Source organism: Dipodomys merriami, unplaced genomic scaffold (genome assembly GCF_024711535.1).
Source record: "Dipodomys merriami isolate MVZ:Mamm:240054 unplaced genomic scaffold, mDipMer1.0.p SCAF_72, whole genome shotgun sequence".
NCBI classification, from domain to species: Eukaryota; Metazoa; Chordata; class Mammalia; order Rodentia; family Heteromyidae; genus Dipodomys; species Dipodomys merriami.
Window position 1 is genome coordinate 1,960,576 of NW_027206313.1, and position 21,113 is coordinate 1,981,688.

General features: G+C 42.0%; 1 protein-coding gene across 2 annotated transcripts; it reads left to right on the forward strand.

Annotated features, from left to right (window-relative positions):
- Positions 1 to 780: 780 nt before the first annotated feature.
- Positions 781 to 20,566, forward strand: LOC138818236 (thiamine transporter 1). Of its 2 annotated transcripts, none has more exons than XM_070009259.1 (6): positions 781 to 1,177; positions 10,324 to 10,926; positions 14,086 to 14,308; positions 15,330 to 15,522; positions 15,910 to 16,051; positions 18,508 to 20,566. In XM_070009259.1, the coding sequence occupies exons 1-6, from the start codon at positions 974 to 976 to the stop codon at positions 18,634 to 18,636; spliced, it is 1,494 nt and encodes a 497-aa protein (XP_069865360.1). In that variant the 5' UTR covers positions 781 to 973; the 3' UTR covers positions 18,637 to 20,566. The 2 variants fall into 2 exon arrangements, with proteins under 2 accessions (XP_069865360.1, XP_069865361.1); XM_070009260.1 differs by having other exon boundaries at positions 15,429 to 15,522.
- Positions 20,567 to 21,113: the final 547 nt, after the last annotated feature.

Sequence of the window (21,113 nt, forward strand, 5' to 3'; positions counted from 1 at the left end):
GGCTGGGCAGGGATCTGGAGTTGTCACCGTAAGGAAACGGCAGGCGTTCGGGGAGAGCGACGGGTTTTCTGATCCGAGTGTTTCCCGGTGTTCCCGGGCGCGCAGACCCGCGGTAACACGGAACTCAAAGGCCCTGAGGCCGCGCGGGGCCTCCCGGGGCCTCCCCGAGGAGACTCCGCAGGAGACACCCGGGCATGGCCTTCGGTGCCGCTGCGTCCACGTCTCCGTTCCCTCCCACGGGGCCGCACCGGAGCTGACGGCTCCTCACGCACAGAAGCGCCAACGCGGGCGGGCGCGCGGGCACGCGGGCGGGCTCCGTGACGGCGCCGCGCGGGCGCCGGGGCGAGACCACCGGGCAGCGGAGCCGGCGGCACACGCGGGCGCCGCGGGCACGGCCGCGCAGCCCGGCCCCGCTCCGAGGTCACCCCGCGGCTCCTCAGGGCCGCTCGGCCGGCCAGGGACCCGAGGCTGAAGGAGAAGGCGTCCTGACCGGTGCCTGGAGCCGACCCGAGGCATGGAAGGGCGGGCTCCTCCGGACTCCACCGCGAGCGAACCGGAGGGCTCAGCCAGCCGGCTCCCCTCACGGCGGTCCGCACCTCAGCCGTCCGGGGTACCGCCACGGCCGCCCTTCACGGGGTGGGAGCCACCGGCCAATGAGGAAGAAGCCAGAGACCTTGCGTCTGCGGTGATTGGCTCACGGCCTGGGGGGGGGCGGGCTTGAGGGCGGGGCTCGTTTCAGGCGGGGACACGTGAGGCGCCGGCCCGGGCGAAGGACTCAGTCCTGCCTGCGGCGCCGAGGCGGCGGCGTTAGCGGCGTTGGCGGCGGCGAGCCCCGGACCTGGCCCGGCGCCGCCGAGAGGAAGCGTCCGTCAAGGTTACCGGTACGGACGTGGGGCCGGGCGCCCGAGCTCCCCTCCCGTTGGTGGAGCCGAAGGAAGGGAGCCGGGCCGGGTCCCCGCCGCGGGCGCCCCGCATGGATGCGCCGGGCCCGGTGTCCCGCAGGGCGGCGGCGGCGGCGGCCACCGTGCTCCTGCGCACCGCCCGGGTGCCCCGCGAGTGCTGGTTCCTGCCCACCGCGCTGCTCTGCGCCTACGGCTTCTTCGCCAGCCTGCGGCCGTCCGAGCCTTTCCTCACCCCGTACCTGCTGGGCAAGGACAAGAACCTGACGGAGAGGGAGGTAGGCCGGGCGGGGGCGTGGCCGGGCCGGGGGCGTGGCCGGGCCGGGGGCGTGGCCGGGCCGGGGGCGTGGCCGGGGCGTGGCCGGGCCGGGGGCAGGCTGCGCGGAGCCCCCACCGAGCTCCCCCTGGGCGCTCGCCCTCCGGGTTTGCAAGTCCTGTGTGCCCGGGCCGCGGACGCGGGTTCGGTTCCCCCGTGTGCGGCCCGGCCGTTCCTTCCGGGGGGATGGGGGGAAGCCCCTCCCCCCCGTGTTGATGAACCGGCTGGCGGCCCTGGGCACGGGTTGTCGACCTGAAAGAAGGTCGTCCTGACGTTTCTGAGAAGGGCTTCCTTCCGCCTGCTGCTTCCTCCCTCCCCCCCCCCCCCCGTGTTTCGCGTCCCCCAATCTGTGTCCCTTCGACGGAATGGATGTGTGCTCAGTCAAGTAAGGACAGTGAAGGACAGAGAATACATCATCTTAATTTGAGTTTCCTTTTTTTTTTTGGCCAGTCCTGGGGCTTGAACTCAGAGCCCGGGCACCGTCCCTGAGCTGCTTTTGTTCAATCCTAGTGCTCTACCACTTGAGCCACAGCGCCACTTCTGGCTTTTTCCGTGTCTGTGGTACTGAAGAATCGAACCCAGGGCCTCATGCATGCTAGGTTATTAGCACTCTACCACCGAGCCATCTTCCCAGCCCTGGTTTGATTTTTTTAATTAGGTGAGGTTGTATCCAAAGATATCCTGCCACCCCGTCCCCATCTCTTGGGATACAAGCAGATGGTTTCTTGTAATTGGCACTTAATTATAGTTTTTCCTTGTATTGTCGCTTCACAGATACTAGTTTTGCTTTTTGACTACAGGTGAAGTGTGTCAGGTCTCTGTACCTGTTTGTTGTTCAGGGTAATTGAAAATACATAGTCCATGATCCTGAACCTCTCACTGATTGCTTTATTCAAGGTAAGGACTTAGACAGATTGTATTTAAGTGCATAATGTACTTTAGAAATGCACTTAAACATCTATACTCAACCTCAACACTTTTGCAGAAGAAAGACGTTATATAAACTGAAAAGGAAGTTAAACCCAGAGTGCTACCACAAAACCAAAATAAAACAGATTCAGTGCCCAATTCCTTGACTACTATGAAGTGTGAAAGATAAGGGTTGGTGTTCTTTTCCCTTCTATCAGCCAGGTGGGCACTAGCCCGTTCCTTTCTCCCCTATGCCTCTTTTTCCACTGGGGTTTCCCTGTCCCAGTTGCTGTAAAATACTTCTCCCTTTTGAAACTCACTCTTCTGATGTGTTTAGTAGTCAGTCGCCTATTGTATTAGAAATCCAATAAGCAGTATAACAGGTCAGAGCAAGAGGTGGCGTTAGCCGAGTCATTTGCAGACTGGCAGGTTCTAATTACTCATAATCCAGTTTGGTGTTGCTGTGGACCTTTATTTTCAAGAGCATCTGGGAGGAAACTGACAGTGTTTCTAGATTCATTTGAGTGAGTGTTTAGTCACTAGCAAGTTTAGGTTTTATCTAACCTTAGATCATTTCTCAATCTTATAGATCAGCACACAAAGAACTGTCATAGTATTGTTTGAATGTTGATACTGGTTGAAACCAGCAATGAAGTAGAAAGGACCGACTCTTGTGTACAGAATGATTTTGCTGATATAAGACAGTGTGATTCTGGGCCTGGTGCTGGTAGCTCACGCCTCTAATCCTAGCTACTTTGGAGGCTGAGATCTGAGTATTGTGGTTCACAGCCAGCCCGGGCAAGAAAGTCTGAGACTCTTATCTCCAATAAACCACTAGAAAACCAGAAGTGGTTCTGTGGCTTACGTGGTAGAGTGCTGGCCTTAAGCTGAAGAGCTGAGGGACAGCGCCCAGGCCCTGAGTTCAAGCCCCACAATCAATCCAAAAAAGAAAAGAAAGTGTGATTATTCTGGCGATCCAAACATGAGGTTATTCCACTGACACAGACATTATTTTGCTGAAAAAGCTTCATAGGCACTACCATGTAATCTGCACGGTTTATGTACCCTGACACACAGATGCAGAGGGGAGAACCATGCCTCCAGGGTTGATATATGAAAGTTGATCTGTTTTGTTCTGTGACCTGCATAGAGGTGGGTGCATGCTGTGCTATCAGGATCAGATGCTCTGTCTTAGTGGAATGCTGTTTAGAGAAAGTGAAGTATGTTTTGGGGGCACAGGAACAGAAGCACGGCAGACACAGTAAATATTGGTTGATTGTGTAAGAATAATAATCATGCCTCCACATTGCAAATTAGAGGAAAAAGGCAAAATCTGGTGTCAAATCTAGTGATAGAGAATAGGATCACTTATTTCTGAGAACCTTCTAATCATGGCTGGTTCTGTTGTTGTACTGTGTGGCTTTGTTTACCTTATGGAGAACTCTAGATTTTTATTTTTATTTTTATTTTTAGTAACTAATAAGTGAAATGAATAGAACAACTTGTTCTTTCTGACTGCTTGCTTTCAGCAATGATCACTTCAATAAAACATATTACATTACTTTTAAGCAAAAAAAAAATACCAAGTATGTTCAGTGGCATTTGTATTAAAGTTTGTATTTCTCCCTGAAGACTTCAGAAGAGTCAAATTAAATAATCTTAAATGAATCTGTTATTATCTACATCCAAAAGTCAGAAATACCTCTATCTTTCTACTCAAGAAGGATTTTCTTCGCTTTTAGGGTAGGAGAAAGCACTAACTTTAAAAGTTTATCACTTTGTAAGTTAACACTTTATAGGTTTGAAACAAGGCAAAATTTGAATATGCCTCCATAATTGAGAACCAAGCTTATTTATTACTTAATTAGAATACTGGGGCTTGAGCCCAGGTACTCATGAATGCTAAGTAAACTCTACTGAGTTACATCCTCAGCCCTCTTTATTTTGAAATGAGGTCTTGCTAAACTGCCTCAGCTGGCCTTGAACTTATCATCTCCTTGCCTTAGCCGCCAAGCAGCTCCAGATTAGGGGCGTGTGTGACTGAACCAGCAGAGCTCTTTATTTTTGGAGTTGTTTTATCATTCCTCTCTCTAGCATGACAGACATTTACTACTTTTACTACTTTTTTTAAATTTAAATTTAAATTTTTTGTGAACATACTGTACAGAGGGGTTACAATTACATGGGCAAGATAATGAGTACATTTCTTATCAAGCACTACTTTTTTTTTTAAACTGCACATTCTGCTTGATGTTAAGAGCTTTACAGACTCTTTTCCCCTCTCACCTTCAACATACCCAGGTTTCATTCATATTAATCTTATAATGTTAAGTTCAGCATAACCACAAACTCTCATCTGTTGACCTATACACGAAGCTGCTGATCTCTGCTGTTGATACTATTCTGTTAGCTTCTTTCTTACTTTTCAAGGCCCACCTCAAAGAAACAACCCATGTTTGCTGTTCCCATTATAAATGTTGTGTGTGCACACGAATGTGTGTGTTCTTTCAGGTTCAGAACTCCTGGAGAACTAGGACTTCATTTTTTTTTTTTTTTTTTGGGTCCAGTTGTGGGGCCTGAACTCTGGGCCTGGGCGCTGTCCCTCAGCTCTTCAGCTCAAGGCTAGCGCTCTACCACTTGAGCCACAGCGCCACTTCCGGCTTTTTTCTCTTTTCTTATGTGGTGCTGAGGAATCGAACCCAGGGCCTCATGCATGCAAGGCAAGCGCTCTACCACTGAGCCACCTTCCCAGCCCCTAGGACTTCATTTTATTCGTTTGCTGCCTCTACACAAGTTGAAAACAGTGTTGAGCAAATAGGTATTTATTAAGAGGGTTATGAGAACTATTGAAACTATTTTGAAATAGTCTAAATCTGAATGAGAGCTTAAAACTAAACATTTGTTTTTACTTGACTTTGAATCTCAGAAGAAAGCACAAACAAACTCTGATCCAAAGAGTTTTGCAAGACACTTCAACTAGAATAAAATCAATTGTTTTTACTGGAGGTGAGAAGTTAGATATGAACAATTCATAAGGGTCATCATTCCGCCCTCTCCCCCCCACCCCCAGGAAGTTTGCAAGTAGGATTCAAAGTATCAAAAAGGTTTTTTTTGTTGTTGTTGTGACATCCTCCTGGGAGAATTGAAAAAGAAAGGTTTTAGAGACCCAGTGACTAAGCTATGGAAACTATCTGGACTTTTGTTTCTTGATGAATTCATATATAAACACTTCTATAGAGATTGAAACTTGGAAACAAGTGGCTTGGAATTGTCCTAGATCAATGACAGCTTTTTGATGAAAGTCATTCTAGTTTGGTAGATTTAGAATATCTGGCTTAGACCTTCCCAGTCTTCCCTGGGATGACTTTGGATAATTTACTTCACCTTTCACTAGTGCCAAGTTCCCATCTCTGTAAGACAGAGATGATAAAAGTTTATGGTACTGATAATTGAGGAAGAGGTATATTCATTCACCTGTGCCTGGTGTCTCTTACAGGAGAAAACATAGATCTCTTAGAGTGAGTTAAGGAGAGCCTATTAGATCTCTCTGCCCCATTTTATCCTATCTCACTCTGCCTTTTTTCTTTTTAAGTTGAAGTTTTTTAAGTTGTGGTTTTGTATTAGGAGTAGCATTAGATTAATAAGTAGAAGGTGGAGCTGGGAAGGTGGCTCAATGGTAGAGCGCTTGCCTTGCATGCCTGAGGCCCTGGGTTCGATTCCTCAGCACCACATAAGCAAAAAGAAAGAAGTCAGCAATAAGTAGAAGGTGGCTGGGAATGTGGCTTAGTGGTAGAGTGCTTGCCTAGCATGCATGAAGCCCTGGGTTTGATTCCTCAGTGCTACATAAACAGAAAAAGTTGCAAGTGGTGCTCTGACTCAAGTGGTAGAGAGCTAGTCTTGAGCAAAGAAGCTCAGGGATAGTGTCCAGCCCTGAGTTCAAGCCCCAGGACTGGGGGAAAATAAAAAAAGGTATTTTGAAGTGGGATCTTGCTATGTTATCCAGGCTGGCCTTTAACTTGTGATCTTTCTGCCTCAGCCTCTGTTATATCCTGCTAGATCTTTAAAATTGATAATCAAAGGTAATGTATATGATGAAAGTTGACAGCTAGTTAGGAGGCATCTATCAGTCAATTACTTCCAACAACCAGGTACATGAAGCCCTACAGGCCCTTGCCAAGGAGACCACAGTGGCTCTTAACCCGCTGCAGACTCAAACTCTTTGAGAGACTTGACCTTCCAAACCCAAAGGCCCTAGATTTGTGAATGGCTGAAAAGGGGAAACCTATGTTTTCTTGGGAAAAGAGTGTTGCTAGTGTATTAACATGACTGCCAGAGTAGAACAAAGCATAAAAGCTATGAAAAGATAGCTGCTAGCCTAAGAAGCCATTGGGAATCTCAGGTCTTTGACAGCCTCTTCACTCCTGGATCCTTCACTCCTGGTTTGTACCTCTCTTGGGCCCGTTAGCAGCAACTTTTTGCCTTTTACTAATTGTGCCTAGCCTACTCAGGTATCTGCTAACCATTCCTATGGAAAAGATGAGGCTCTTCATCATAGAAGGCTACTTTCCAACAACAGACCAGGCATCCCTGACTCCTTTGTTCCTTCTCAGCAGGAAGTAGCCCAGTACTGTGCTTATTAAACAATGAAGGGGGCTGGGAAGGTGGCTCAGTTGTAGAGTGCTTGCTTTGCATGCGTGAGGCCCACAGCACCACATAAGCAGAAAAAGCCAGAAGTGGCACTGTGGCTCACGTGGTAGAGCGCTAGCCTTGAGCTGAAGAGCTGAGGGACAGCGCCCAGGCCCAGAGTTCAGGCCCCACCACTGACCAAAAAAAAGAAGGGAGAATGCTACCATGCCCCCATCTCAGGTCTTCAGCCCCTCTCGCAAAACCAGTTGATCTGGCCAGGCATAAGGGCATCTGGCCTTTAGCCCTGGCTGTTCCTCCCACTTCACTTCCTGCTCCTAATAAAAGTTCCTGCTTCTAGTCCCCTGGCTATAAACTGACCCTAAACAAAGGACAGGTGCCATTTCTCACTCTATCATGAGAGAAGTGGCCTTGTCCGCCCCTGTTGACAGTGACTCCCTTTTGCTGTACATGACTGTGGGGCCTCATGGTTCTCTGGACTGCTGCTTTCAATAACTGCCATCAAAAGTTATATAATATGTCTAGCACAGACGAATAAGTGAAGAATCGACCAGAATTCTAAAATAAAAGGAGACTGTATATTGAAGAGCACAATAGAGAACATCTTATTGTAATTTATTTATTTTTTTGCCAGACTTAGGGCTTGAACTCAGGGCCTGGGTTCTCTCCCTGAGCCACATGAGCCACAGCGCCACTTCTGGCTTTTTCTGAGTAGTTATTGGCAGTAAGAGTCTTACAGACTTCTACTTGGGCTGGCTTCAAACCATGATCTTCACATCTCAGCCTTCTCAGTAGCTAGGTTTATAGGCATGAGTGACTGGCACCTGATTTAATTTAATTTTTATTAATGTAAAAGAATTGTATTTTCTGGTTATGTTGTGATTTCAACACACATATATAGTATGCGCTGATCAAATCATAATAATTAGCATTTTTCTCTCTATCATTTATTTTTGAAACCTTTGAGGTCCACTTTTCTAGCTAGTTATAAGATATGTTGCAGGTTGTTGTGAACTAATCATTCCCATGTGCCAAGGGCCCTGGAACTATTCCCTCTAAGTCTACTCTATAGTAATCACTGCTCTACATTTGTACAAACATTTTTTATAGTTTCAACACATAAGAGAGACTAAGCATTTGTATTTTTGTGTCTTCACTTATTTTGCTTAGCAGTGTCTTTCATTTCCATTCATTTTCTTGCACACAGGAAGATTTCATTTTTCCTTAGAGTTGAATAATATTCCTGTGTGTGTGTCTGTGCCTGTATTATGTGTGGGTATATCACATTTTTGATAGATAACATTTTTAAAGGAAAGGTTTATTGGCTAGTAGCTGTGGAACTATGCTGGGGAACAGTGGAGGTATAGAATCATGCTGTTGGAGGAGCAAGTTTCACACTTTTGAAAACTGAAGAGCAATAGTATCTGAAAATTTATTGCTAGAAAAGGAGCAGGACATTGTTAACCAGAACACATCTGTCAAAAAGTCCTAACTCATCTCAGGATTATGCTTGTGGCTTTGATTTTCTACTGAGGGGATCTTAGCAGGTGGACATAGCAGCCATATGCTCCTTGCTTCTCATTTGTTAACATTTACACACATCGGAGTAAGAATCCTCTCCCTCTCTCTCTCTCTCTCTCTCTCTCTCTCTCTCTCTCTCTCTCTCTCTCTCTCTCTCTCCTCTCTCTCCTCTCTTCTCTCTCGGCTTGAACTCTGGGCCTGGGCTCTGGGCCTGGGCGCTGTTCCTGAGCTCTTCAGCTCAAGGCTAGCACTCTGCCACTTGAGCCACAGCGCCACTTCCAGCTTTCTGGTGGTTAATTGTAGATAAGAGTTCTCGTGGATTTTCCTGCCCAGGCTGGCATATTTCAGCCTCCTGAGTAGCTAGGATTACAGACGTGAGCCACTAGTGCTCAGCAAGAATCATTTCTTGATTCCTTCAAGCATGTTTTCAGAAGCAGCATAGTTCCTGATCAGACACAAATTGAACCAAAATTAAACAGGTGACTGAAACAAGTGAGACAGGAAGATGGAGTGTGGCTTACGTAGTGAGATCGAGGCCAGGCTGTAGTGTCACCTTCTCAGTTCTAGACTTAGAGATGACTTAACCTTGATTCAAACTTAACTAAACTCTCAGTACCTTGCTAAGTAGTGGGTTCTATATAAAAGGAAGGAAAGAACATCTACAGTAATGGGATGATAGTGTGATTGTTAATTCATATTACCATGGGTGGTATGTGTTATAGCCTGGGACCTCTAGTTTTCAGACTTGTAAATACTAGTATTACACACACACACACACAAGACTTGTAAATACTAGTATTACACACACACACACACATACACACACACACACAGCGATGCAATTATGAGTGTAAGCGACAGATCTTTACAGTGCATAGTTTGCACTGATGTTCCATAGGGTATCTGAGCAAATGTAATTTTGACTTAGGTTCAGTTTGACAATGAGTTCATTGGGAACCTACCCTGTTGTAAGTTAAGGAGCATCTCTAATTACACAGAAAGCAATGGAACTGAATTCCAGCCGGAGTCTTTCTAGTTTCTAGCTTATCTTAGAGTATTTTTTACTATATCCTGATTTAAAACTATACATTAAAGCAAATAAGTTCTGGTGTACTATTACAGAGAAGGAAGGTTATAATTATTATTGTAACATATAAATAAAAACAACCAGAAGATAATTGGATGTTCTTATCACAAAGAAATGATAGATTCTTGAGGTGATTAGGCATCACACAATGTAGACATGTATAGAAATATCACATTGTACCCATAAATACGTGTATTTGCTGAAAACGAGAAAAACAAAAACTTCTATTTTCTATCATATTACAAGTGAGTATATTAAGTAGTGTGTGTATATACAGATGTGTATATAGATATGTTAGCTGTAATTCTCTTCAGAGAGAGTTGTTTTGTCAGGCCTACAGGATGGATTTACTCTCTACCTGTTCCTCTGCCTCAAAATAAATGGAACTTAAAATCAGAGAAAAACTAACCAAACAGTTGCTTCCTGTTCTGTGTCTCAAAATAGGAACTGATAGTGATGGAATTTCTAACACATTTATTGATCCTAGTAGCTTAACAGTATACTGGCTATTAGACACGTTGTACATGTACATTTTGGGTTCACCTTTAAAGAACCTAAGAAGCAATGGCTCTGAATCATGGCTCATGTTGAAATCTACTAAGAAGTTGTATTTTTGTTTGGTTTTTAAACATCTGTGGCTTATCATCCAAAAAAATTTAAGCATCTTGGAAAATGTACAGCCAATGTCATGACCCAGTGTCGTAAGTTAACTGGAGACCTACATAGACACATACAAAGCCTTGATGAATAGGGAATCTTTTATTGGAAGGAATGATGAGGTGGAGATATAGGCAAGGCTATTCCAAATGATTATTTGAGGTGGTGCTGCCAGCATTTCTTTAGGTGATAAGACTAAAGTATTTGAAGTGCAGTGTTTTATAAGAATAGATTTTTAGGAATATTTAGGTGTTTTGATCACTAAAAGGTTTTTATTCTGTTTTTACCAGGTCTTCAATGAAATTTATCCAGTATGGACTTACTCTTACCTGGTGCTGCTGTTCCCTGTGTTCCTTGCCACAGACTACCTCCGTTACAAACCTGTTGTTCTGCTGCAAGGACTGAGCCTGATTGTTACGTGGTTCATGCTGCTCTATGCCCAGGGACTTCTGGCTATCCAGTTCTTGGAATTCTTCTATGGCATTGGCACAGCCACTGAAATTGCTTATTACTCTTACATATACAGTGTGGTAGACTTGGGCATGTACCAGAAAGTTACAAGTTACTGTCGAAGTGCCACGTTAGTGGGCTTCACAGTGGGCTCTGTCCTAGGCCAAGTCCTTGTCTCCGTGGCGGGCTGGTCCCTGTTCAGCCTGAATGTCGTCTCTCTCACTTGCGTTTCTGTGGCTTTTGCTGTTGCCTGGTTTCTGCCTATGCCCCAGAAGAGCCTGTTCTTTCACCACGTTCCCTCCTCCTGCCAAGGAGTGAAGGGCATCAAGGTACAAAATGGTGGCATTGTTACCGACTCCCCAGCTTCTAACCACCTCCCTGGATGGGAGGACATTGAGTCAAAAATCCCTTTAAATCTGGAGGAGCCTCCCATAGAGGAACCGGTAAGCTCAATTATCTAAGTTTTTGTAGCTATTATTTGGGGCCTTACTAATGCTTCTCCTGGGGTGCTTTACCTGGCCACAAACTTCATGTCTCAGATTTCAGGAATGATGCCTCTTCTTTTATGTGCCAATCCTGGGGTTTGAACTCCTGAGCTTTCTTGTTCATGGCTGGCACTCTACCACTTGAGCCACAGCTCTACTTTCAGCTTTTTTGGTTAATTAATTGGAGATACGAGTTTCATGAACTTTACTCCCAGGCTGGCTTCCAACTGCAATCCTCAGATCTCAGACTCCTGAGTCACTAGGATTACAGGTGTACCACCAGCACCTGACTCCTTTGTTTGTTTGTTTGTTTTTAAACTCCTATTACATGGTATATATAGAAAGCACTCAAAACATGTTTGCTAAGTGAATAGGTAAAATGATTCTAATAAATATTTCAGAAAGAGAGAAAAATTAAGATGATAAAGCACTAAAGATTAAAAGTACGATTAAAGCTCTCTCTTAGAAGAAAGGTATAGCATTTATAAGTCATCCATTCATTCTATGTAGCCAGGAAGATTGCTTCCTAAAATCTCCCATTTTTTTTTTAATTATGAAAGTTTTTTCCTATTAAGTTATGAGCTTTGAGGTAAATGGTTCATTCCAACCATACTGAAACAGTTTTCATGGGACATGTTTGGATATAAGCATATTAACCTTCCTGCTTTGTATGTGGGCTCTGTCAGACATAAAACTTAGTAAATGGAAGCCGGGCACCGGTGGCTCATACCTGTAATCCTAGCTACTCAGGAGACTGAGATCTGAGGATCACAGTTCAAAGCCAGCCCAGGCAGGAAAGTCCGTGAGACTCTTATCTCCAATAAACCACTAGAAAACCTGAAGTGGCGCTGTGGCTCAAGGGGTAGCGTGCTCACCTTGAGCTGAAGAGCTAAGGGATAGCCCCCAAGCCCAGAGTTCAAGCCCCATGACCGACAAAAAAAAAAAGTAAATGGATGAGTGTAACAAATGCTACATGAGTAGAGTTTTTGCTCTCTAAAAAGCAACCCCATGGTTGAGTTGGGTTGAAAACCAGCTTTACTCTTACTGGAAATTAATTTCTTTTTTTTTTTTTGGGGGGGGGTGTCCGGTCGTGGGGCCTGAACTCTGGGCCTGGGCGCTGTCCCTCAGCTCTTCAGCTCAAGGCTAGTGCTCTACCACTTGAGCCACAGCTCCACTTCCGGCTTTTTTCTTTTTGCTTATGTGGTGCTGGGGAATCGAACCCAGGGCCTCATGCATGCAAGGCAAGCGCTCCACCACTGAGCCACCTTCCCAGCCCCATGGAAATTAATTTCTTGCCTACCCTATTCTTTACCTCAGGTTATTAGGGTTTAGATTATTATCCCAAGGATCCTGAGTCATTGCGGCTCATGGAGCCTGTAGGTCATTCATCATGAAACTCACCTTTGATTACCAGGACACTGTAGGTGGCCACTTTAGTGAACAGTACCAGGGATTAAGTATCAATGAAATGCTGATTACATCATAGTTTGTTAGGTGACACTGGAAATTTACAGGTTGCTGGGGGAAGAAATAGAGTATAATCATTTGGTTGTATGTAATAGAAAAACTAAGGACCTTTTAGTCTGTTCACATGGTTAAGAGTGGCTTTGGGTAAAAATGTATACATGTAGTTCATGTATATGTATATGAATATGTTTTAAATATGAACATTAACACAGGGTGCTCGTGGCTCACACCTGTAATCCTGGCTACTCAAGAGGTGAGATCTGAGGATCCTGGTTCCAAGCTGGCCCGGGCAGTAAAGTCAGAGACTCTTATCTCCAGTAAACTACGCAGAAAAAGCTGGAAGTGGTGCTGTGGCTCAAGTGGTAGAGTGCCAGCTGCCTTCAGCCAAAGGAGCTCAGAGACAGTGCACAGACCCAGAGTTCAAGCCCCAGGACTGGCAAAAAATAACAATAAAAATATATGAACATTAACCATAGATCTGAATGTCTTTAGAGAGATTCAAGCTTTTTTGAATGTAGACTAGAACTATAGTAAAAAGGACATTTACATAGCTATCAGTACATACACATGTATAAATATTATATATAATAAAAATAAAAGCTTTACAACATATTTTATCCTGATATATTCCTTTATTCCTCAGTGTATCCTATGTCAACTTCCCAAGTGCTAGGACTATAGGCATGCACTGCTGGGCCTGGTCATTCTATTTATTTTTTTATAGTTTGAGTCACCATCAATAAAATCAGTTATTACTTACTGCTGAGTTGTGGCTTAGAGTGTACAAAACACTCTCTTGAGCTGGGCACCAGTGGCTAACACCTGTTATCCTAGCTACCTAGGATGGCTGAGATCAGAGGATCGTAGTTTGAAGTCAACCTGGGCAGCAAAGTTTGTGAAACTCTTCAATTAACCAGTAAAAAGCTAGAAGTGGAACTGTGGCTCAAGTGGTAGAGTACCAGAATTGCAAAGATAGCACTCTTAAACTTCTTTCTATACTTTTTGCCACAAAACCTTTCACTGAGGTAAAAACTCGACAGAACTGTTAGTATGTGTGTATAGACTTTTTTATTTAACAAATCTTTTTACCTTTTCTCCTTGTAAAACTGACTATGTAGTTCATACTTAAGTGTGTATGGGTATGTAAATACGTATATTTATGGTATATATATATCTCATACACACATAACCTTATTAGTATTACAGTTATCCCTTTGGTTTGGGGGTGGGAAATATAACCTCCTGAATAACTACTTATAATAAAAATATAAATTTTTTTTTTTTTTTTTTTGTCGGTTGTGGGGCTTGAACTCTGGGCTTGGGTGCTGTCCCTGCACTCTTTAGCTCAAGGCTAGTACTGTACCACTTAAGCCACAGCATCACTTCCGGCTTTCTAGTGGCTTATTGGAGATAAGGGTCTCACGGACTTTCTGCCCGGGCTGGCTTTGAACCATGATCCTCAGACCTCAGCCTCCTGAGTAGCTAGGATTACAGGCATGAGCCACCCACGCCCAGCATAAAACTTTTTAAATTATTTGTTCCTAGTGATGATTGTAACAGCATTTACATATTGTGTATACCCATTTGAAGCATTATATTACTTCATTTTGATTTCATAATAATAATAATCTGTTCCTGTTTGCTGTGTAGGAAGCAAGGCCAGACCGTCTCCTGGTGTTGAAGGTTCTATGGAATGATTTCTTGATGTGTTATTCCTCACACCCTCTGCTCTGTTGGTCTGTGTGGTGGGCCCTTTCCACCTGTGGCTACTTTCAAGTTGTGAACTACGCACAGGGCTTATGGGAGCAGGTGATGCCTTCTCGCCATGCTGATATCTACAATGGTGGTGTAGAAGCCGTTTCAACCTTACTAGGTAAGCTGTGCTGGGTGGTAGAAGGAGGGCTGGAAGGAGTCCTGGCTTTTAAGCCAACTATGATCAGATTTGTTCTTCCTTCACACATTTCCAGTAGCCCTAGAGAACAATTTATGTTTTAGTTCTGATTTTATAATTTAGAAAGAGAATTTGGAAGTAAGGGTAGAAGACTGTGACTGACAAACTTAAATTCTATATAAGTTTTCAGGAAACCCAATATAATACTCTCAAAATTATTTTCTTTGCTTAGCAAGTTTTCACATACTCCTATATTTGCTGAATGTTTTTGTTACTTAATAAGAATTTTTAAATAGCAATATTCTATATGACAATAGCTAATATCTTCTGAGTGTTAATATATGTTAGGTGCTAAGGACGATGTATTTCAATTCAGTCTCCACAAAATTCTTGAGATAAGTGAAATTATCACTGTTTTACAATGGAAACAGGACGGTAGGTTAATAATTTACCTAAGGTCACATAAACTTAGATAAATAATGAAGTCAGGGTTTGGCTTCAGATCCTGTGTCCCTGATATCATACTCTATTGTCCCTAAGGTATTGCCCTACCTCATAAAGTTATTGGAAGGTTCGAGTAAGATCTGTACACAGTCACTGTGTCTGCCACTGTAGCTACCATCCTCATGGTCTTGCCAAAGGACAGAGAAGTCCTGTTGCATATACTGGATTGCTCCTTGGTTTGAAGGAGAGATGACTCATTCTTGTGGGTTGCCAAAGTAGTAGCAGGGATTCTGCCTTGCCTGTGTGGCAGTCGCAGAAGTGTTTTTCTTAGTAATATTCATTAGCCATTCTGTTCTTTGCCATCTGATTGCCACTTTCCCTAATTCAATCTCATCATCTCAGTGGCTCCATATTACTTATTCATCAAGTCCAAAATTCTCTGCTCGAGTTTTCGAGCCTTTCATAATGCACCTTTTAAATTTAAAGATTTTAAAAATTAATGGAAGCTTATTTTTTTTTCTTAGTAAAAAGAATGACATCTTCTTGTTTTGTTTTGTAGGTGCTATTGCTGTGTTTGCAGTTGGTTATATAAAAATATCCTGGTCAACTTGGGGAGAAATGACATTATCTCTGTGTTCTCTCTTGATTGCTGCTGCAGTGTATACCATGGACACTGTGCATAACATCTGGGTGTGCTACGCATCCTATGTTGTCTTCAGAATCATCTACATGTTGCTCATCACAATAGCCACGTATGTATTTTGGTCCACAGACACATTAGGGAAGCTTATAGCAAGATAAACCTTGGATTTCTTTGCAAGTGATAAAATTTCTAGACAAAAAGAGACCAATAGGAAGAGACATTGTATCATATGTGATTAGTGTTTCTCAGGAAGCATTCACGCAAGATTTATTCTCTTGTTTGTATGCTCCTTATAATATTTATACCATTTGCATATTTCTATACTATTTATACCATTTGTGTATTTGCATAATTAAACCATTTGGACACAAAATATTTTTTTATTTGGTTAGAAGAGAAATTGACACAACAAAGGAATTAGTCTTTACATTTCCAGTAAAAATTACCACTATTTAGGGAGCAACTTTATTTTTTTTTTTTTTTCTTTTCAAAAAAGTTTTCAGATTGCTGCAAATCTCAGCATGGAACGCTATGCCCTTGTGTTTGGTGTAAACACTTTCATTGCCCTGGCATTGCAGACTCTGCTCACTCTAATTGTGGTAGATGCGAGTGGCCTTGGCTTAGAAATCACCACCCAGGTAACGTCTTTCTTTTGGCATTGAAGAAGTCTGATGGGGCGAGGGTGGCAGAAGTGGGCCAAACTTAGGAAAATAAATTTAAAGACTATAGACAAATAGAAAGGACAATGTTCTCTCCTTCAGTCACTTCCCTATTCTACGTGGAGGATATTGAGATTATCATTTTGGTTTGTCTTTCATGGGGCTTGAACTCAGGGCCCTCCTATTGTCCTGAGCTTTTTTGCTCAAGACTAACACTCTACTTCTAGTTTTTGAGTGGTTAGTTGGAGATAAGAGTCTCAAAGGGACTTTTCAGCCTGGGCTGGCTTTAAACCATGATCCTTAGAGCTCAGCCTCCCCAGTAGCTAGGATTACAGGCATGAGCCATCAGCACGTGGCCTATCATTCTTTTCTAAAATGAAACCTACGAACATTAGACCTTAACATATTTTAAACATGACTAGCACAGAGGACCTCTTTCAGCTGAGAGGTAATATTAACAACTTCCAGACTCCATACTTCTAACTCCTCATTCATTCTTTTCCTCCATTCTCCCAAGGTCATGCTAAAGATTGAACCCAGGACTTCTAGCATGTTAGTCAAGTGCTCTCTCATGGAGCTGTAGCCCCAGCTTATTCCTAATCTATACCTGAAACTTGATTACATGTTTGAGTTGCCCTACTTCAGGATACCTCATAGCTCTCTAAGTGTCCTCCATTCCTTATTTAAAGCACCCCTCAGACAAATACCAAGGTAATGATTTACAGTTGACAAATAGAATTGTGATATTAACATAGGACCTATTGACAATACACCTGGACAACCACCTACAATGTAACTACTTTGGTTAGTTCAGGAATTGTATAGTTGTATATGCCTCCATGTATTATGAGTTTGTAGACAGGTATTGCTCTGGACTTTAGTAAGATGGGAATTGAATCAGGAAATGCCTACCTCCATGCCTAGCCCATGGGGTCCATGGATTCCTCTCCACTATTCCTTCCATACATACTACCTAATAGTCCACATTTAAATAGGTTTTTTTTGACACAAAAATATAACATGTTGCTGAACTCTGGTGGCTCATGCCTGTAATCCTAGCTACTTACTCAGTAGGCTGAGAGCTGAGGATTGCAGTTCAATGCTAGCCTCTGCAGGAAAGTCCCCGTGAGACTCATCTCCAATTAACCACCAGAATACCAGAAGTGGTGCTGTGGCTCAAAGAGGTAGAGTGCTAGCCTAGAGCAAAGACAGGGACACTGCCCAGGCCCCTGAGTTCAACCCCAGGACTGACAAAAAAACAAACAAACAAACATGTTAATAATTAGCTTTGTCTTTATTAGAAAGATCTACTGAAAGAAATGACTAGTAAGTAATGTTCATTGAGCGCCTTCTATATGACAGTTGCTTAGTAGCGTATTTTCAGTGCTGCTGTTAAGTTTCAGAGAATTAGTCTGAGAGGTGTGCAGTAACTTGTGTAAGATCAAATGATAATAATGTGGTAGATCAAGGATTTAGACATCTAAACTCAAATGCCCACCTTCACATGAAGAGTAGTAGAGAAACTAAGTGCCTGTCATCTTTCCTGTTTGGTAAAGGAAGACTACCAGACTATTATAGGTAAAGGGAGTAGACAACACCATCCTGTAAAAATGGTGTATTTAAATGTGGAATAATAATATTTTGTAGGCTGTGATTAATTAACTGCTGTGATTAATTAGCAGCCTTCCTATAAGAAATGTATTCACATTTGACAGGACATGGCTCAGATTTAATGCCACACTCTTGCTGTACCATTAACTAAGTTTGTATTTACTAAGTTGTGTTTAATAAGTTGTATTTTAGAAAGAAATGATGAAGATGTTGATAAATTAGTCAAGTTAAAAATTAGTTTTAAGGAAGATTTTATAAAAGCAATCCTATAATTAGAACTATAATTGGCTTTCTACTGCCCTCTTCTGGGGGAGAATAAAAGTTCCTGATCTTGGACTGAGAGTGTGTTAGACTTGGACTGAGGACCTGAATTCAAACCCAGTCCTTCCCTGTAGAAGTTGTTGATCTTCAGAAGTTGTCCTGTTAGTCTTACCCTAAGAATAGGCTACATGACTCAATTACAGCCATGAACACCAACAATTAAAAACAGTAGTATTAAGAGCATTGCCATTGTGCTAATAAACATTGACAAGCATGATCTCGTTCACTAAAGAAGTCACAGCTCAGAGATTAAGTATTTCAGTTGAGGTCACAGAGCTAGTAAGTTGTGAAGCCAGGATTCCTACCAAATAGGTTTCTGCACTGTCATGCTATATTGCTTCTGTCTTCAGAAGCTGGCTACAGTGTCAGAATGCAGTGCTTTTTGAAGTTTTATTGAGGAACGAACTCAAGTATAGTTTCATTAGAGTGTCTTCTCATATATGTAATGAAGTAGCTCATCTCTAATTAATAATTCCACAAATTATTACCTTTGTTTCTTTTAGTTCCTGATTTATGCCAGTTATTTTGCACTCATCGCTGTGGTTTTCCTGGCTAGTGGTATAGTCAGTGTTGTGAAAAAATGCAGAAAGCAGGAAGATCCAGAATCGAGTTCTCAAGAAACTACTTCATAACACACTGTTGAAGGGCTGCTTATTGCAAGAACTCTGCACAAGAACTGCCTGGATATACTTAATATTTTAAAGTTTAGACCAATATTTATGAACATGCAATTGCTGGCTTCAAAGCAACCACTCAGCTGACACCTTTATCCCTGGAGTAACATGATGCTTTTGAGAGGAGCCAGAAGTGGAGTTTCTTTCATGAATTATTTGTGAGAGACAATCCAAGGATGCCTTTTTTTCCTAATTCAAGAGTAAACTTGATTTTGGAAATCAAGTAATCCACAGAAGTCAAGCAGCACTTGGTGTTGTTTACTTGATTAGCAAGGGAGTATAGTGCTTTATAGGTCATACATGACTCTAATCCAGTTAGCTAGACCTTTGGCCAGTGGGACCAGAGCTTTAGAGAGCCCACAGGATGTTGCAAATCATGATAAAAATGTGTTCTATCAGCACTTGCCTCTACTCAACTTCATTCTGATTTTATGTTTCTCTTGTGCATTTGTGTTTTAACAGATGAAAGTTGTTCTATCAATGGCAATATTTGCTCTGTTTTAATGTTCTGTACTATAAGAAGTGTCATTTCTAATTTTAATTTTAAATATTCATTGTATGAATGTTCTTGGTTCCTGTCTTGACCATTATGTATTTGTGAAAACATTCCTTTGAAGTAGATTTTTGCATTATTCATATGCTTCCCAGAGAAGCTCATTTAGTCAGAAATGAAGGCAAGTTTTAAAGCCTCCTAATAATGTAAATGAAGAGATCGAATCAGAAAATGTATGTTTGCTTGTCTTTAATACTTTATTATGAAGGACTGTTAATTCTGTATGGGAAAAATCTGTATGGGCTAAAGAGAGTTAGCCCATTTTGTATTTCCATTCCTTTTTATTTCTAAAAGAAAAGGACTTTTTCTTTAAAATAACCTCGTTCTCATTGATAGCTTTTATGTGGTTTTAGTTTTCTTGCCCAAGATAAAGATGTCAGTATGAGTTGGACTATTCCAAAGCCTTCATCATAAACCTAGCCCCTTATTTCAATGGGGCAGGAACTAGGATGAATGTGAGTACTGCCCTTTGGACCTTGAATAAGCCTTTATTTCTAAGGATAGATACCTGGAATATTTGCTTAAATTAAAATTTGCTAGTGATCCCAAGATGCTTGAAAACAACAAGTGTTCTGTCTGCATTCAATTCTGAAATCATTCTATCAAGTTTGTGAGTCATGAAAAATAAAGCCAATTTTGTTGCCTTATTATGAAAAGAATTTAGGAAGGTGCTTTTAACTAGGGTGTTAACTTTTAAAGAATGACACAACCGTGTTAATAGTAGCAAGATTGCAAAATCAGGACTGGGATATGGCTCCATGGTGGAGACTGTATCCCACTTGTGCAAGGCCCTGGATTTGGTCCCTAGCAATGTGAAACAGAACCAGAAGAGGTAAGCAGCAATCCTAGAAGCAAATTAATAAGGGAAGGAATAGATCATTTCCATTACCTTCCTTTTTAATCAAGGGACAGGAAAAAAATACTAAGCAAGATATCATGAAGTAACAAACCTCCAGTCTTATCGTTTGTTTTCATTTTCTTGGTATTTATTTCCTTAACTCTAATAGGCAATTGTTTACTTGGAAACAAGTAGAAAGTAGTATTTGAAGAATTTTATTTAAGATAAAAAAAAATGAACTGCTGTATAATCAAAGAGCTCACATTACCAAAGCATTGTTTCCCTGGAATTTAATTCCTAGTGTGTGACACCCGGCCTGAACTTTTATCTGTTTCATCTTGGCATGTGGTCATATTTGTAGAATGCTGAATGCAATGTGCTGATTGTACTGTATGCAATTTTGCAGAAAAGTGAAAATAATTTGTTGTACTTTTTACTCAATTCTGTATAGATTATAAAATTATTTTTACTAAATAAATATTTTACAATACACTTCACTTTTAAATCAAGATTATTTGAAGTTCTCTTCTTCAAAAGCAGCTTTGTGTAATACTCTTAAGTCTTGTAACAATTTTCCTGGGACAAGGTTCATGTTAAGCTTTTCCCTTTTCTAGCCTTCCTGATTAACCTTTACCCACCCTGTTAATTCTTCAGTTGCTTTATGATCTTAGTTTTGACTCCTTTCTTTTTTGTGTTTCCCTCTTTATCTTGGCATCACTCATATCTCTTTTGAAAGTTTTCTTTTAGAAACTGAAGACTTGGCAAGATTGAAAGTCTTTTTTGAAGGACTCTATCCTACCACCAACATACTCAAGCATTTTCTTGCCACCAATTGAAAATATTTTTATTATAGCCTGAACACCATGTCAATATTTTTCTCACAATATCCAAGTTAGTACTGTTAACATCCCATTCCAAAAGCTACTTAGGGTATCTGATTAGATACCACCGAAAACTTGGAAAACTTCTGCAAAAAATAAAAAAATAAAAAAATGTCAGATTTATAAGCCTTCTGAACAGTGATCTTAGCTTATATTTGTTGTT